The sequence below is a fragment of the Maniola hyperantus genome, chromosome 1, assembly GCF_902806685.2.
Source record: "Maniola hyperantus chromosome 1, iAphHyp1.2, whole genome shotgun sequence".
Lineage (NCBI taxonomy): Eukaryota > Metazoa > Arthropoda > Insecta > Lepidoptera > Nymphalidae > Maniola > Maniola hyperantus.
In genome coordinates, this window is record NC_048536.1 from 14171629 (window position 1) to 14190839 (window position 19211).

Genomic DNA, 19211 nt, shown 5'->3' on the forward strand with positions numbered 1-19211 from the left:
CTTATTTGGGTGGATAGTAGTGGTGGCGCACGATGCTATGGTGTTCTGTATGCAGATGTGCACAGAGTGGAGAAGGTAGAGCTATTGCGATATTCTGAATTAGTAATGAGAAGTCAATTATAAGATCTGGTTTAGATCGTAAGAGAGTCGATGCAATGATCCTTTTAAGAGCGTTCATGAAGTTGTGATTGATTACCTTGAGATGATTAGATAACGGAATAGGTCGTGACTTGATTGAGAGGTTGCAATAGCAATTGCGCCCTAATCACACGATGTAATGTTTAGCTTAGGTTAGCTAGTTTAGAGTGAGGTGAGGGGTCGCTGTGAGGGGTGGTTGGAGGCGACCATAGGTAGGGTTAGGTTAGGGTGATCTGGTTGTGTTACGTTGATGGTTTCCATGTGCGATACGTTACTGAGAACTATTTGTAAAGAACATGGATTAAAGTACCTACTTATTAATTACTACCTCCTGATGTCGGCTAAAGATGAATAATAATTGTCAGCCATCCTCCTGTTCTCCGACATCAGAAGTGGGATACACGATTTATGCCCACATTTTCGAAAATCATTGCAACACTAGCTTTGTTTAAAAAAAAAAAAAAAAAAGTTACAAGATTTTTTTTTTTTTTTTTTTTATTTGTGCAAGACATGTTTTCAATTTTAATACCCACACGTGGTCTTTCTTGAAAAGCTTGATTTACTTTTGTGTATTTTGAATAAAAAGAGAAATAAAAAAGGATTATTTTGTGTAGAGATGCGCTAAGGAGTGGTGAAAGTGGCCGTGATTTAATGGAGTTAAACTCAAACTCGAATCATTTATTCAAAATAGTTAAGTTTAGTTAATTTACAATTTTGACTGTCAGTTGTAGGAGTTATGTGGTATGGTGGTGATGGTGAATTGCGTAAGCTTGGAGCTAAAGCTACGAGGGTTCCAAACTACTTGGTTTCCTTACTAAATGGTTATAGCATTGGGAGTGTGATGTCCCAGCACGGTTGTCATCTAATTTAATAGCTAGTGGTCTGATGTTTTCAGCTGCTGAGATTGACTATCTAGCACTCTCAGATCATGATGCTACTTGGGCTTTGGCAGTAAGGGTTGAAAAAAAAAGTGCGATATAGGTCTGCATGGTCTTAATATGGGAGGGACTACAACGGGGATAATGCGAAATAATTTTATTCATGAAATTTATCTTGTCCCTTACATTTTCGAATATTCGGAAAGCGTCGGCGAGGCATTTGATTCCTTTCATGATGTTGTATAACTTTTCTATGTGCTGTGTTTACCCTCTAACAAGGTGATAATGGATAATTGTAATAATAAAACGGTATGGTTGACTGAAGGGATTTTTGGTATAATAGAGTCACGGAGTGACACTGAAGCTGGGCTAAGATGAGATGAGGACTGGCTCTGTAGAGGAGTGCGCTATTCGCCTATGCAGTGTATTTGCAGACAGAGTGAATCAGTCGTTTGAATAAGGGGTTTTCCCTAGCAACTTAAAAATTTCTATAGTTACCATTCCTGTAGCCCGTGTTCAAAAAAAAAAGGCGATTGATGTGGCACCGTCCTATAACATTGGTGCCAATATTAGCGGGAATGATTGGAAAGGTAATGGTGAAACGTCTCAAAAAAATTCAATGCCAATGGTGTGCTCGTGGATGAACGATTTGGTTTTTGCAATGACAGCTCCACTGTCGAGGATTGTTTCTGTTTAAGTGGAATAGATAATGATAGCCTGAATGACAGGGTACCTATTGCTATTATTTTTCTGGATGTGACTAAGGCTTTTGACTTTGTGAATCATAAAATATTATTGGATAAATTAGATGGATATGGTGTTGCAAGAAGAGCTTATGAATGGATAGAGTCGTATTTGAATGGACTGAAAATGTGCGCTGGGATTGCTAGAATGAAAAATAATACCAAAGGGTGTACGAATCTCTACTGGAATGTGATAAGCGGGGGGTACCTCAGAGTGTATGGTATGTGTGGTGTATTAGAATCCTTCCGTTTGAACTGACTTCAAAAACGGAGGAGGTTTTTAAATTCGCCGGAATATTTGTTTTCTTTTTGTAACTTGTATTGGTGACATTACGATAGCGACCATTGTTCGTTGTGTATTGTTTGCAGATGATAGAATAATGTTGAAGGAACGTAGGAATGGGAATTGAACGGCGCTTTGGAGGATAATTAATTGAATTAGTAATAATGACTTGGAAGTGCGCTTAAATAAAACTAAAATGATGCAGTTCATGATCATGCGACGATGGAGAGGGTTGATGAGTTAAAGTTTTTGGGAATAATTTGCGACAAGAACTCTAATTTGAGGGTGCAAGGTGTGTGTGCTGAATTGGACGAATTTGTGTATGCGTGGGGGTCCTTCCACTGCGATGTATGAGCATAGAGGATATGGGCGTATTTATTAGGAGATGTCAAAAATATTTCCAACGAGATTATGAGGTAAGGATGAGTGGGTCGGTTGGATGCACGCACGAGCTATGCATTTCAGAATGTCACAGTGGTACATGCATTAAAAGCGTTTGCGCTATGGCTGTAAAAAAAAAAATGAACAATAAGCTGCCGATTGACCTCAAAAGGATGAGTTTGGATGTGTATAAGGAAGAGCTTAGTGAATTGCTTTTGGAAAAGTGCTATTGCGACGTTAAAGAATATTTGATTTATAAAAATGGGTTGTCTAAACGGCGAGGTGGCCATTTAGATGATAAACGGCGAGGTGGCTGTTTTGAAAAAAAAAGGGGGTTGTCTAAAAGGCGAGGTGGCCATTTAGATGATAAACGGCGAGGTGGCTGTTTTGAAAAAAAAAGGGGGTTATCTAAAAGGCGAGGTGGCCATTTAGATGATAAACGGCGAGGTGGCTGTTCCGATAATGGATGGACGGCGGCGTGGCCGTTTCAGCTGAGGGGAGTTAGCTTGGTGTATAGTGTGGTGGGTATTTGGAACAGGTGATAGGATCAGTAGCGGGGTACTGCTGGAGTTCGGGTTTTATGAGACATAATTATGAGCGGTGAGTCTATTATGGCAAATGGTGCAGTGTGTACAGTTACAGTTACAACAACAACAATACAGTTGGGCTATGCTTTGGTTGTGTCATGCTTGTTTTATTTGTAATGGTTGTGATATGCATGCTACAGAATATGTGGTTTGTGTGCTTGTGCTGATTGTCAGGATGAACGAGCGGATGTTCTGACGTTTATAAAATGTTTGTGCTTGATACATACTAGCGCCCGAGGACGGTCGCATGTCAGAATGGCCGTATTGGAGGGTCGATATTGAAAGAGTTCTTACTGTCTGTAGACACCGTGAAAAGAAACGTATGAGCTTTACTCTACGGAAGGTAGCCATCTTTATTTTAGTTGTCAGAGTTGGACTTTGACACGCACGCATTTGTTGTGGTTCACAATTTTCTCTCGCATTAAATTAATTAAGTAGGTATCAGATTATAGCTTAGCTAATTATTATTCTTTGAGATAGGTAGGTAGTTTCTTAATCGTGATATTTAATTCGGTGATTGTGATATAGTTAGAACAGTAATTGTTCGATGCTAATGTACATTGTGTTAAATCGTAACATCTAGTGCCATCCGGTGACTTTGTCTGCAAAGCACTATTAATAATGTTCGCGTAGTTGTTTGACGAATATGGAATACTAATTATTGGTGAATATTAGAGTAATTCGTGAGTTAACGTTTGGCTCAGTGGATAGATTATTATAAGGACATCCGTTAAGGTTATTTCTGCAGACGCTAGTGATTTAGAGTGTAATTGGAAATATACCGGCAGTTGAGATAATGATTAGTTTGAAGTGATAGTTTAGTGCGATAGTAACTTGAAGTTAACTTTGATAGTAGGTACCCGCTTTAGAATCGTATAACCCGGTTGGTAAAGGATCATTGATGACTCTCGTGTAATGTTGAAATGGATTAGACAATGAGTTGCCCATGAGATCGAATAGCTTACATTCTACCTGGTTTCTGTTGTGATCGCTTATTTGGGTGGATAGTAGTGGTGGCGCACGATGCTATGGTGTTCTGTATGCAGATGTGCACAGAGTGGAGAAGGTAGAGCTATTGCGATATTCTGAATTAGTAATGAGAAGTCAATTATAAGATCTGGTTTAGATCGTAAGAGAGTCGATGCAATGATCCTTTTAAGAGCGTTCATGAAGTTGTGATTGATTACCTTGAGATGATTAGATAACGGAATAGGTCGTGACTTGATTGAGAGGTTGCAATAGCAATTGCGCCCTAATCACACGATGTAATGTTTAGCTTAGGTTAGCTAGTTTAGAGTGAGGTGAGGGGTCGCTGTGAGGGGTGGTTGGAGGCGACCATAGGTAGGGTTAGGTTAGGGTGATCTGGTTGTGTTACGTTGATGGTTTCCATGTGCGATACGTTACTGAGAACTATTTGTAAAGAACATGGATTAAAGTACCTACTTATTAATTACTACCTCCTGATGTCGGCTAAAGATGAATAATAATTGTCAGCCATCCTCCTGTTCTCCGACAAGTATATGAAGCTATTCACACTTGTCGGAAACCGATTTTGTGTCAAAATGTACGCTGGAACATCAAGCGACAAACGACAAACGGGACAAGTGGGAACGGGGGTCACAGAAATGGCGCGCGTCAATGTGGAGATGGGACAAAATATTATGTCGTATTAGACAAAGTATTTCGCATAACATTGCCACAGAATATACAATAGTGACATTGCTGAAAATGTTTGGTATTGCCGCAAATTGCTTCATGTGGTCGTGACGTCATAATTGACTAAATTGCCTGTAGTAGCGTTATTCAATAGCCCGTGTAAGTGTACCTTTAGACCTTCTTAGACTTATGTTTAGTATGATATCATGGTGTCAATCAGCGTACCTAATGGCATGCCACGTCTACCTTATTTTTGTAAATAAACCCATTCAGTCTATATAGAAGATTAAAATCATATATCTGTGCTGCGTTTCCACACGCTTCGGCATCGGCCACTTATGTATAAAGCATACCTAATACCGTCAAAGTCTAAAAAGATATTAAGTCTACTATGTTAACTTATTTTTATTTTTAATATGCTATATAAAGTCCGCGACAGTTCGAGATGGCAATCGGTGTATATGGCGGGGGGACACCCCGCACACCCACACGTCACCCGCGCTCGCCCGCAGCGGGTTAGCGCGGAGGCTGTGCAGGTGTGCGGGGCGTTCCCTCCCCGATTACCATCTCGACCTGTCGTGTCGCGTGTATAATACATCATTTTGTATTGATATAAAATCAATCGGAAAATGTAAAAATTTTATACCAGGATAAGTTTTAATTTTATTCCAGCGCTAAAATAAAAACGCAACGGGAACACTCACTATCTTTATCAAATAGCAGTGATTATTCGAGCGAGCACCGACGAAATAATCTGATAAAACTCAATTTCATGTTCCGAAAAGGAAATCAAACAGCGAGAACTTACTTTGATTAATTAAACAACTATCTTGATTGAAGCTCTGGAAAAACAATTTCATTGTAACGAATATAAAATGAGGACGAACCAAACAGTCTTTTTCAGTTTCATGGAATAAATCACAGGTAAATTAGTACTATTTATTCCTGTGATTTATTCTTTACTTAACGATCATTATTTATTCATTTCAGTACCTTGTATCACTTAAACTTATCGTCTTCGAAATAAAATTGGTTCGGTGTACTACAAAGAATATAATATTGTCACAATAATTACAACTTATATTGAAACTAGCTGATGCCTACGATTTCATCTGCGTGAATTTAGGTTTTCTAAAATCCCGTGGGAAGGAAACTGCTTAATTTTCCGGGATAAAAATAGCCTATCTTACTCTCCAGGTTTTTAACTATACCTATGCAAAAAGTCACGTCAATCCGTTGCTTCGTTGCGGCGTGATTGAAGAACAAACCAACAAACAAACAATCAATCAAACACACTTTCACATTTATAATATAGGTAGTGAGGTAGTAATTTTTTGCATTATTTGTCACGGTAGTTACAAAATTTTGAAATCGGATGAGTAGTTTCATTACACATAAACTAATTTTATCTCTTTATTATATTTGTATAGATAGATGTACCTAGGTACATATTATCACGTTACACATGCATAATAGACCATTCACAAACAGAGATCGTTGGCACTAACGCGACGGCACACCTATGTGGTTATAACCTCACTTCACCCTTACCAGGCAGCTAATAAGTATGTACTGAACAAAATTACGAGCAGATGGTACACAGACCACAGTAGATATAAAAGTCGGCATCAGTAGTAAATGCACATAGAGGTCGTAACTGACTGTATAAAGGATGGAAACAGCCCCCCGATTGTGTAAGAATAACCATTTCATGGCTATCGCAATCGTCAAGAAATTCTGCCCTTTGATTGGTTGATTCGCTGTTTACATTTTTTCACAGCCAATCAAAGGGCAGAATTTCTTGACGATTGCGATAGCCATGAAATGGTTATTCTTACACAATTGGGGGGCAGGCACAGGTAAAGCAATTTCGCGTCTGTGTAATGAAGCCAAAGCGAAATGTCGTGGCGTGTTATCTTACTTGCTACCTAATATAGAGTCTATTTAATCAGTGGCGAATTTATGGCTGATTAGATGATGCCCGTTACTTAGTCCACGTAGATTTAGGTTTTTAAAAATCAGGTGGCAACTCTTTGATTTTCCGGAATAAAAATAGCCCATGCCTAGTACCAGATACTTTGGTAGGACTTTACATAGGCTGAGATCTATAGAGCGCACTTTGACTTTGCTCAGACTTAAGATTGAGTTAAAACGAGACAGATTTTTGTGAGAGATATACCTACATCTGTCTCGTTTCGAGTCTGTCTTAAGTCTAAGCAAAGTCTGAGTGCGGTCTATAGATTTCACCAATAGTCACAACTCACAGTAGCATTTTTCATCATCATCACCGCGTGTCTTCTTCGAAATGAAGTTTGGAGGTCATCATGCAAAAAGCTTCTCTATTTAAAACCTTTTAACTTTGGGTAACTAAACCCTGTCCACCCATCGTCCAACCATTTGCGTCTTTGGCAGCCGGCGGCCTGGAGGTCTTTTGACTCCAATTCTTCCTTCCAAAACTAATCTTGGAAATGAGAATTGGGCTACTCTTTGTAAATGTTCAAAGAAAGCGAGCTTCCTTTGTATTATAGTGAACATGAGTTCTCCATTTTTATGGACCATTTCCAGTACCTTAGACACCGAACACGGTGTAAAGCTGTTCCATCATATCTTGAGCATTTTCCTGTAGATCTACATTTCGAAAGCTAGGCGGTTATTTGCTTCGTTTTTGAGAACCCAAGTTTCACAGCCATACAAGAGGGTGGACTAGACATAGCACTTCTCAGCTCGAGCTGTGATTTGGTGCTGCACAGGGTCTTGGTCATCTTTTGAAACATAATTTTAGCTTGGCTAATACGGCATTTCATTTCTTGTAGGTGATTAAGATCCGAAGTGAAATACCTACCCAGGTACTTCATTTTCGGGACAATATTATACACGCATCTTTCAATTTCAGATGGATGGGACTTTCAGGTTTCTTTAAAACTAAGTACCATTGCTTTAGTTTTACCATTTGTATTTTTTTTGCATTTTAACATTCAACATAGTTTTGTAAAAGTAAGTACGGCCATCCTTAACCTATCTAGAGAATGAATAGTACCGATGACCGACCTTTTATCACTACTTATTAAAATAAAATAATTTGCACTTTTGTTAACGTTAATTTTCCGTAACATCACAAATGGTATAATGTAACTTTGCACTATAATTCATTTAAGTAGGTACATAAAAAACTTTAAAGTAAGACGTAACGTAACTCAAAGTTTGCGTGTTACGATAACTTCATACGCAACTCTTTTCCGTCACAGTTTATTACAAAGGGGAAACGAAACCAGTCATCAGTTATGAACTATGTTTTTAAAAGTTTTACTGACTTGTGAAAGGCAAAAGAAATCCATTCAGATAAAACTGAAATATTACAAAACCCTTTTACATGTTGGTCATGGACATGTTCATAACTATAGGCCTCATAAGAACGGTCAGAGTCACACAGCGGGCGATGGAGAGAGCCGTAACCGATATAGCCCAACGGGTTGCGAAGCTGAAGTGGTAAGGGGCAGGGCACTATGTGTACCCTGGTTGGGGTCCCAAGGTGCTGAAATGGAGACCTCACACCGGAAAGCGCATATTGCCGTCAGTATGCGCTTGTATGTAGTGATGCCGAAGGATCCCCTGCCGTGAAGTGCCGCCAGTGGGCGTTGACCCTTAATTTTAGTAGCGTGAGAAGTGATGATAATATATCAGAGCTTTTACATGTTACCGTGATCCATTTTGGATAACATCGTCTCTTCCTATTCATGTTTAAAAAATCTCTATAAAACATATTTAGAAAAAAATATTTCTAATACAGCAAAATATCAATACACATTTCTTAACCTTGTAGTAATAAGTAGTTCATAGGTGAACCCTTACAATACATACTATGAAAATAAACACGGTAAGTGGATAACATTTATTAAAAGAACATTATAATGGTTATTATGATTATATTTAACACGTTTATTTTATTGTTAAGCTTATACTAGGTACCCATTTAGATTTTCAAAATTTTACTAAGTACCTAGTAGATATAAAATTCAATTCGAAGTACATATAGTACTTTATCGATACAAAATAGTTGCACATACGCAACTAAAAAAATACTAGGGCAAAAGACGAAGTTGATTTAGGACAAGATCTGAAGAGAACTGTAAGTTTGTTAATCTCCTCTTCAATTCCTCCTTGGACAGAGCTGACTCTACAACGAAATGGTATTATAATATATTCAAGTTAACAAATATAAGTTTCGCCGTAAAAAGATTTCAGTTCGCCCTTTATGGCTTTGTTTACGACATCTCCCCAGTTTAGTAGCCTAATTTCTATTCGCAAAATGTAGTCGTAAAACAAAAGTAAAGGCTACCCACTACCTACTGAGTAACTGAATCAATTTAGGATTTGGGATTAACTCTTCAGTTTCATAATTTGTTTTTCTTTAATTAAATCTCTCAATCTGTTTCTCAAACTTTTTATATGTAAAATAATATGTGATTAATTAGGTACTGACAGGTAGGTAGGTAGGTGATGATTGATGACAAAGGTATAGATGATGGGCCTCGTGAGGAAGCTCAGAGTCATTCAACGGGAGATGGAGAGACCTTGGAGTTTCTCTACGTGATCAAATCAGAAAACAGGAGACCCGTAGATGAACTAGAGTAACCTAACCGAGGCTTGCAAAGCTTAAGTGGCAATGGGCAGGGCACAAAGTTCGAAAAACCGATAGGTGTTGGGGTCCCAACTCCCAAGGTGCGAATAGCGGCGTCGGCCGTCGCACCAGAAAGCGCAGTGTTGGAAGTCCTACTTAGACTTTCATATTAGACTACATTGTCACTTACCATCATTGTGTGATAAGTTATCTATACTACTAATAAATAAAATTGAAGTGTCTGTCTGTAATTTCGAAATAACTACCTCATATTAAGCTCATATGGTTATTTGAACTATACCATAACTGAATCACACGTTTTTAAAATGTCTGTCTGTCTGTCTGTTTGAACGGGCTAATCTTGGGAACGGCTGAACTTATTTTGACGGGACTTTCACAGGCAAGTAGAGGGAGTATCAGTAATCAGGGAGTAAAATAGGCTACTTTTTTAACCGACTTTCAAAAAAGGAGCAGTTGTGTTTTTCTACCTATGTATACCGAAATCTCCGAGATTACTGAACCGATTTGCGTAGTTTTTTTTAATTGATAGAGTACTGATCACCTAAGTTGATAGGATTTAGAAACTGTCGGTTATAAATTTATATTGGAGGTACCTATATAGTAACGACTATCGTTGAAATCGAGAACCCAACTCCTCAACCCTGATGCTGTAAGGAATTGCAATCCTAAACTGTGGTGATCCCACGGGACTTTTAGGTAAGAGATACCTTGCGTCCTGGGGACGGGCTACTACGCATAGGTTACTTTTCGTCCTGGAAAATCAAAAGTTCCCACGGGTTTTTAAAAACCTAAATCCACGCGGGTGAAGCTGCGGGCATCAGCTAGTTGAATAATGAAATTAGACTATGGAGTGTTTTGAACAATCAGTGAAGGTTTCCACAGTATACTCACGCAGTCCGTTTTACTGGCGCAGTTTACCCGTACAATTATAAACCGCTGAAGTTAACCCCTTGCCTGTTTGACTTGCTTGATAAAGGTTTCATACATGTCCACGGGTAACAATGTCGATCGGGTTATATGGTGAACTAAATTATGGGTTTATTATGGCCGTTGCGTGCAGCAAGCTCTAATGTCACGCGATTTCCCCCAACCCCATATTTCACTGTTATAAACACAGAATTACTTAAACGGTTCTATTTAGTATTCATTAAAAAACAGGCAAAACCTTCCAAGTAATTCCGTAACATCAGTCTTTATTACTAGCAGAAACAGACCTTGATAACAAAAGTTTATATATATATAGCCTTACTACGTCATTTCATGTCTTAAATTAAAATTTGTATAAAAAATTAAGAATTTCCACGTATCAGCCGTAACAGCGCAAGTATGATTAAATCGCACACGTCCTCACAAGCTAAAAAAAGTAGTTCAGGAAAATAGTCTTGTTTAAGTTCACTATTTACCATTCTATTAACCAAAACTGATAAAAATAGAAGCCAATATATCGAATAAGTAGTTAGTGTCACTATTTCGAGAAATGTAGGGCAAATATCCAGTGGTTGGGCCTAGATCTGAATACATCGCTTAGATCGTAGAAATCGAATATAGTCACAGTAGCTAAGTAAAAATGATTAAATGCAAGGCAGAAAACATGTTTATGAAATTGAATCATATCACCGTTATATAATCACCTAAATAAAAATACACCTAAAAGAAAAAGTGCAGAAAAAAGAGAAATGAAAATAATGAATTCCTTTACTATTTTTACTTGCTACGCAATCGCTACGAAAGCTATGTGTATCTACTACGTCAACATCGTTATGCGTGACTACGTCAAAGAAGTTCCATTTGCATTCCTTCCACTAATCACTTTCTTAATTATTATGCCATCAAAAGATTAGTTCGAACGTGTCTTGTATTTCAGTGGGTGTGCCATAATCAGATTGCAGCACTCGTAGAGCTTCGTCGTAGACATCGGCCGCTCCCAGCAAGATACAACGTAACCATACATAATACCTATGAATGAACAAGGACTATTTGTAAAAGTTAACCTTCAAACTACCTGCTATGTAAAGCCTCTTTTATTCGCTTAGAAAGTAGGTTTCTGGTACGTTTTTTTTAAACGAATGGGTTTTGTGTTTGAAAATAAAAGTAAAAAGCTTTGGATTCGAGGGTGAACTCACCTTACTATTTCATTTTGCGCGCTACGCGATGACGCGCCATGTCTCCAGCGGGAGCAGACACAAAGACTGATTCACATATCGGCCCCGAGGACCGGCTCACGTGGTGGCACTGCACACGCAACCGGCACTGAGGTGAGAGGTCGGAGCGGGGCGGTGGATCGCGCGCGTTTGTTGTTGTGAGGGCAGGCCTCTGAGCGAGTGGCGGCGAGGCGAGCGGAAGGCTCGGCGCGGCTGCGCGCTGTGGCCTGCCCAGTGCCCGCACACCCGCCCGCGCTCGATACACCGGCCATGAAAATTTCAGCCGCTGCCAACCGATGCCGGTCGGCGGCCCGCAGGTGTGCGTCACGTGCTTAAAAGCCTGGTATCACCATTATCCAGATTTAAAGGGGTACTTTAATGGACTCATAGTTGAAGTAAAGTAGTATTTCATATAGAATCGGCTGTAACATCTCTTTGACCAAATTATGGCAATGCCCATCTCATTTGTTTAGGTATGTATTCGAGCTTGATTAGGTAGATATCACTTGATTAGACATCTCTTAACTAAGAGAGCTCCTACCTATACGTTGCGATAGTTGTGCAATTACTATAATACTATTGTTATCAGAACATGTGTGTCAGCAATCACACATTGCGGCTGGCAAGTGGCCTAGGCCAACATTTACACCATTTTTTTTTCATTACCAGTTGAGGACACAAATACTGCGATCTTACCTGGTAGTAAGTGGTGGTACCTATAAGTATAAGATAAAAGTGGGCTAAGTTGGAAACTATTTATCACTAAACACACAGGGGCGTCTTTACCAGGGTGTGCAGGGTGTGCGGCGCACACGGGCGCCGGGTCTAAGGGGGCGCCGAGAGCCCTCTAATGCGACACCTCCAAAAATGCGTCGATGCCGGCGCTCTCAAAGACCCTGCGCTCGTGTTATGGCCGACGCCGTCATCATTTAAAATCATCATTAAAAATTGCACCATTTGCATCCGAATTTCCGTTGGAAAATATAACTGTTAGTATTCCATTTTGACCCTGCTCCTACTAGACTAGAGGGCGCCAGGGTACTGGTTGCACACGGGCGCCACAAGGGCCAGAGATGCCTCTGTAAACACATACACCTTGTTATCGGTTTCTACACGGTATCGTACCGGAATGCTAAACTGCTAGGCGGCACGGTTTTGTCGGTAGGATGGTAAGTAGCTACGACAGAAGCCTTTTACCAGAAATAAATCAATCAGAATATCGTATTTCATTTTGAAATTTTCAAAGATTTCATGAAAAAGTTTTTTGCCCTATCACATACATTCCATTACTCTATACTTATCTATTAGTATTCCTTCCCACGACGCTTAATGTCAAGAGGAGTGTCTATGTATATGCAGATGATTCTCTCTGCAACAGACAGCCTGGCTTTGCGTCGTGACATTGACGCTCCGTAAAACTGGGGCAGAGAATACGAAATGACTTTTAATTTCAGTAGATGAGGGAATAGGGTAGTTTGCTTATTTCTTTACCTACATTATGATTTCTAAATTCAAAATATATTTGTAAAAAAGTTTGTACCTACACTCTCTCATGTTTTTTTTCCCTACTGCGGCGAAGCCCAAAGGAAGGTTATGTGTTTAACCTGTATGTATATGTAAGTCCGTTCCTATGTCTGCTTGTAACTACTGAACGGCTCAACCTATTTTGATAAATGGTACGTAATTAAATTCGCCTTGACAGCGCGAGTGTCAACTGGGTACACATAAAAATCTTAAAAAATCAAATTGGCGGATTTATTGTGCGGGCTGAAAAAAAAAACTCCCCCCTTCTCTTCAATTGTAACACTAATTTAACCTTGCAACGCATACCTATAATAAACTAGCTGCCCTGGCGAACTTCGTTCTATGGTTCCGCCTAACAGTCGATTTAATTTTTTAAAAAACTTCTCTCCGTAAGAACCATCCTCGTACTTCAAGGAATATTATAAATATTATATATAAATAAAAAAAAATTAGCGAAATCGGTTCAGCTGTTCTCGAGATTTGCGATGACCAACACATTTAGTGATTCATTTTTGTATTATTATATTATAGAAGATAATAAGTGGACCATATTAAAGTTACGAGCAGGGTTCAACAGATGGCGCTAATAGTGTTCTCAAACGCGCTATATTTAATTCATGAAATCAAGTTTTGCACTAAAAACCAGGAAATAAATTACGTAGTTTAAAAAACTAAAAAACCCGACTGCGTAATACAAACTTAAGTGACTGGTAACTGAAAAGCAAAAAAACAAGCTTTGTACTCTATAAACTAGAATTTGATAAGATCATAAACATAAATATTAGAAAATGCATGGCATTCGGAGGCAATATTTAGCCTACTACTCAGGACTATTAGTTTGCCTCGCTGTCATTGGTCTAAATGGTCTAAACCTATACAACTGCCTTGCCTGGTGTCTGTATATAAACCACTCATGCTTTCTATCTATAAGCAATTTGATAGATACTGGACTTGCTGTATGATATCAGCTCTGTCCACCTGTCAATGTAATAATATGTTATGATGTCAATGTTATATACTCGTCTTCGCTGTTATAAGTAGGACTTTTCAAGTACGCGACAGTTCGAAATGGCAATCGGTGTATGAGGCTGGGGGACGCCCCGCTGTCCCGCACCGGGTTAGTGCGGGGGATGTGCGGGGCGTCCCTACACCGATTACCATCTTGACCTGTCGCGTACTATACATAGATGTCATCTGTGTACAAATCAAGTGACACTCAGGGTTATGGACAGAAAAAAAGAATTGAAATTATTAATAGTTTTATTACACAAAAATATATAACACGTTACACGGGGCCACTGGTGAGAGCTACCATTAATGGTTCATCGCTATAAAGTATAAACCTACTATATTTACAAACATGGGTATGTATATCATTTCGAGGAAGCTTTTTACAACTGTGGGTAACATGAACACGTTTTAAATAGCAGAGTATTTAAAGAGTCAATCAAATGCCCCAAAAACAAGAATATAAATAAAATACAATATCATATAGGCACGTTACATATTACAAATGCAGTTCAAATTGAGTTTATGTTAGTTACACGAATTGTGTAAAAATGAATTAGCTAGTAAGTCTTTTAATTCACATAATATTCATTCTACATACTATTATATTAACTACTTTTTTTATTCTTATTTCGCCAATGCTTTTATATGAATAAGTTAGCAGGTATAAAAACATCGGACATAATATTAAGTAAGTGGAAATTCGGTTTATAAACGTATTAAATTTTAAAGCTTCTAAATTTATCATACAAAAGGTAAACAGCACCTTGCCATTACATACAAATATATCGCCTTTGGCTTAGTATTATTATTACAAAAACCCTACTTTAAGAGATTCTTATTTAAAGAAATGATATCTTAATCAATATATACAAATATGGATAAACGACACATAAAAAGGTAATTCAAAATATATAACACTTATGTTACAGGTGGCATTGAGAGCATGTTATTTACACACATACATAATAGTAAGTAAAAAAAATTGAAAAAAGTATTAACAATAGATATACACCCTAAATCAGGTTACATATTGTAATGCACTGCACCAAACCTGATTAGAGATTTTCTCAATTTATTAAATTACAAGACCCCAGCATATTTTCTTTTTGCGGAATCACCATCATGATCAATCATGGACGGCCCACTACTACAGAATATTAATAATAGGTACCTTGCAGATACAGAAGGCTCACTTCACAAAAACTTTTACTTCTTATCACGCAATAAAGTGTAAAAGGGTATTTGACAGCATACAAAATATAGGATCTATTGATGGTATTTGTATTGAGTATGAATTGGGTATTTGACTACATCAAAAATAAATTATTTCTCAGTGATTAAAAAATAGAGAGTCTTCTAAAATACGTAAAATCCACGTCCTTTGTTATTTTTAAGTGTAACAACCATTTTTTAGGGGTCGGTGCCAATGAGGTGCCATTGTGGAGTCCCATAAAAATATGAAGTCAGACGATTCGCGCAGCTAAAGCTAATTGGCACCGGCACCAAAAAGTATTATTATGGAACTATATTAACTCTTGTATACATAATATATTCGGTAATAAATTAAATTATTTTTCAATTTTTAGTGTTTGTGTAACGAAGTCGGTTTTTATTTTTTTTGTAAAAAAATTTTTGTTTCCGTTTTTCTTGCACTTTATGTGATAGAACGTAAAATATACATTTTCTATAGAGTCTAAGGCATCAGTGATAACGTAGAACAGTTTTTAAAACCTGTCAAATACCCTATTCAACTCGCATACCACTGCAGTCTAAAATTTAACAAACGCCTGTCTCGTGTAAACTCATACCCCTTTCCTTTATGGGATAAAATTAATGCGGGAGCCATCAAAAGGGAGCGCAGTCGCAGGTATTTCTTGAGTCACCTGACCAAGTGAACCCGGCCTTACTTACTATGCAAATAAAGACCACCTAAACATTCCGGTTTGAATCATTCTACAAAATATCTATTGGTGAGATCTATAGAGCGCACTCTGACTTAGCTTAGACTTAAGACAGAGTTAAAACGAGACAGAACTATATCTCTCACATAAATCTGTCTCGTTTTAACTCAATCTTAAGTCTGAGCAAAGTCAAAGTGCGCTCTATAGATCTCAGCCTAAGCAGGTGCCTGCTCTCATATTTACAAACACGCGCTCTAAGCGCAACTTTCAATCACCATTCAACCAATTTTAAGTTAGTATGAGGCACGAGTATTTTAATACTAGGCATAATCCTAATGGAAGTTAATGAATAATTCTACACTAGTAATTGAATGACCTTTGTTTTACAGCCTGTACACACACAGTGCGCGACGGAACGAGTCCAACGCGACTCCAACTTAGTATGACATTTTACATCTCATCATGAAACGTTGATAGACTTCAAGAGTCGAATCAAAATAACGTCAAAGTAAATTGGAACTTAAGCTTCTTGTTTTAAGGAAATCAAAGCAGAAACGTTGCGATATTAAAATCGGTGGTACTAACTAAATTTTTGGCCTTAAATCAATATTTTACTCGGACGTTATCCTCAAGTATCAACGCTCAAATTCTATCAACGTTGGTAAGGTGTAAAATCTCATACTAACCCTACTGTATATATGCTAAGATCGGTTACGCAGTGCATCCGATCTGAGTCCGCAAAAATACGTTCCTTTTTGTTTTGTATGAGAGCTTATGACATATTATGTCGTAGATATTTGCTGGTATTCTCACGGATGACGGATAGAACTCGGATGACGGAAGTGTAGTACGTAATTGCCGTAATAGAGTTCGCGCGCGTCCGGTGTGACGTAGATACTGCCGCACAGTCTCCGTCGCGCTCTATGTATGATGCAGGCTAAAGCATGTCCTGTTCTTCAATGGAAAGTGTTATTTACACATGAAACGAACAGCAGAATAAAGATTGCACGTTGAGGTATAATCAAGTTCGTCTATTCCTGGCTTTGCCGTTCACAAGGGGCTCGTCCAGCTGGTTCTTCCGAGGTCTCAGTATGAAGTTGAGGTTGTACGCCGTGTTCACTGCGTAGTAAACGTTCGCGTTCGCTGGCAATAGCATTTCTGTAAAGTAAACATTTAATTTGAAACTCAAAGCTGAGCTTGTTTTTTTTTCCAATCTTAGCATTTTAGTAAAACTAGCTTATGCCCGCGACTTCGACCGCGTAGACTACACAAATTTCAAACCCCTATTTTACCCCCTTAGAGCAATCACACCCTCATCCGATCCGAATCCGTGAAAATACGAATACAAAATATATGTACGTCATATGTCATAACTCATAAGCTACCACACAAATAGTTCTACGACAACTTCGGAACGAATTTTCACGGACTCGGATCGGATGACTGCGTAACCGCCCTTAGGGTTGAACTGTCAAAAATCCTTTCTTAGCGGATGTCTGCGTCGACGTACGACAGATATGCAAGCATCAGCTAGTACCTAATATTACTGATGTATTCAAAAAAATTACCTTCTGACTGACCTTCAAAAAATTTGTGCCATCCTTTCCATGTTTACAAAATCCTATAGAAAATGATAGCATAAGTCTAATTCAGTTTAGTGTTGTTTGTAAATTTGCATAACGGTATGTGCATTATAAAACACCTCACATAAAATCTATAGAACAAATCCATGGTAAAGAGAGTACGTACCCTTATCAGGCAAAACTTGTGCCAAGGTGTAAGAGTCAGGATCGCCGTCGAGATTCAGTTTGAGCATCGCGTTGCGAATCACCTGCGGCGTTCGCTCGTTGTTACTGAGCATTATGGACTTGTACAGCACTACACCTTCCGTTTCCACACAGTCTGTTTCATATGTCACTCTTATTATATAGAAATCTGGACCCGTCCGAGTATTATTTGGATGAGCAGGACTCGTACCAACCACTTTGCCGTTCGCCTGCTTTTGACCACTGTTCGCACTTGAAAGCGATATATCTAATGATGGCAAAGATGACGAAGAGGAACCGTGTGATAATCTAGTAGGTGAGATCCGTCTCTCTAAGCTATCTCTCTTCCAGGCGTTTCCTGCGCCGTCAGTCTCGCAGTAAAACTGTGAACTATTACTAGAACTCGTGCTGGCAATGGAATCATTTTTCCTATGACAGTGGTTGTTGTTCTCGTTAATTTTCTTCGCGCGCCGTTCTTTCGGTGGATTGGTCGGTGGTTCGATTTGACAGGATAATTGGTACGCCTCTCTGTCGTCGAGCACTATCACAGAATCGAACCACCTGTCGAACATCGGGTCGGTAGGCAAGTGATAAGCGTTCGCAGCACCTTGTAACAACTTTATTTGAGCTAGAACTTCGAACTCCTTTCTTCTCTTATCGAAGTTAATCAGTCCATCGGCAACAGTATCGGGAATGGCAGTGTCGATCATCGTGAGATCCGTTAAAAACGTACCTAGGTAAGGAATCGTCCCGTGGCTGACGCCCGGGGATCCGCGCTCGTGAAGTAACTTTTGCAAGTGTCGGTCATTTTCGCCAACGGTATCTGCAAATTTTGCTGTACCTTCTCTCATCAAAAGCTCCCGTTGCGCCCAACGGTTGTTATCCTCGCTAAATATTCTAGCTAATTCTTCAAATAGTTCGCTCTTTTCTTTGGACAACAGTGCCCACGTTTTCCTTAATCTATAAACGGTATTACTTTGTAATCCGGAAATTATGGCTTTCAGTGATGAGAAGTTTTTCAAAACTCTCAGTTCGCGGGCGATGTCGAGCCACGCCGCGAGGATGTCGGCGCGGTCGACCGGGCGGAGGTTTGGTTCGACGAGCACGGTGGAGATGACGCGGAAGGACACCGCGTTGAACTGGTTGACGGTGGCGAGGACGGTGGCGGCGTCGTGCGAGCGGTCCTTGTCGCGGCGCGACCACACGGCGCCGAGGCACTGGTGAGGGACGAGCTTCTTGAACAGCTCCATGTCCATCCGCGTGAGTTGCTCGGCGAAGTGGCGGTGCGGCACGTGCGGCAAGCGATAGGCGCTGGTGTGGTGCGCCGCCACGCGCATGCCGGGCGCGAGGCACACGCCGCCGCCGCCGCCAGCGCTGCCGTTTCGTTCCGCACTGAATATTGCTAACTTCTGCAACACCTGCAATGATTAACGGATTTTAGTTAACTCAAAATTATGGTTAAAATAGGTACTAAATCTAATTAGAGTGTCGGAATTTATTTCCTTGATTTTTCGCTGAATTCTTAATTTGTATTTCTTAGATCCGATGCATATAAGTATACTG

The 19211-nt window shown here is 39.3% G+C and overlaps 2 protein-coding genes across 14 annotated transcripts in view; both read right to left on the bottom strand.

The window, feature by feature from the left end:
* LOC117983340 (whirlin-like) overlaps positions 1–11610 on the bottom strand; it is a 131611-nt gene extending 120001 nt beyond the window's left edge. For all 6 annotated transcript variants that reach the window (XM_069499011.1, XM_069499025.1, XM_069499021.1 and 3 more), the window contains exon 1: positions 11429–11610. The gene's annotated coding sequence lies outside the window, so the exon portion shown is untranslated. The remainder of the gene's footprint in view (positions 1–11428) is intronic.
* A 2602-nt stretch (positions 11611–14212) lies between these two features.
* The window catches only part of Rgl (Ral guanine nucleotide dissociation stimulator-like), a 41053-nt gene continuing 36054 nt past the window's right edge, over positions 14213–19211 (bottom strand). For all 8 annotated transcript variants that reach the window (XM_034969948.2, XM_034969956.2, XM_034969914.2 and 5 more), the window contains 2 exons: positions 17632–19066; positions 14213–17040 (listed from right to left, as the gene is read on the bottom strand). In XM_034969948.2, coding sequence (XP_034825839.1) covers positions 16904–17040; positions 17632–19066 — 1572 coding nt within the window. In that variant the 3' untranslated portion in view covers positions 14213–16903. The remainder of the gene's footprint in view (positions 17041–17631; positions 19067–19211) is intronic.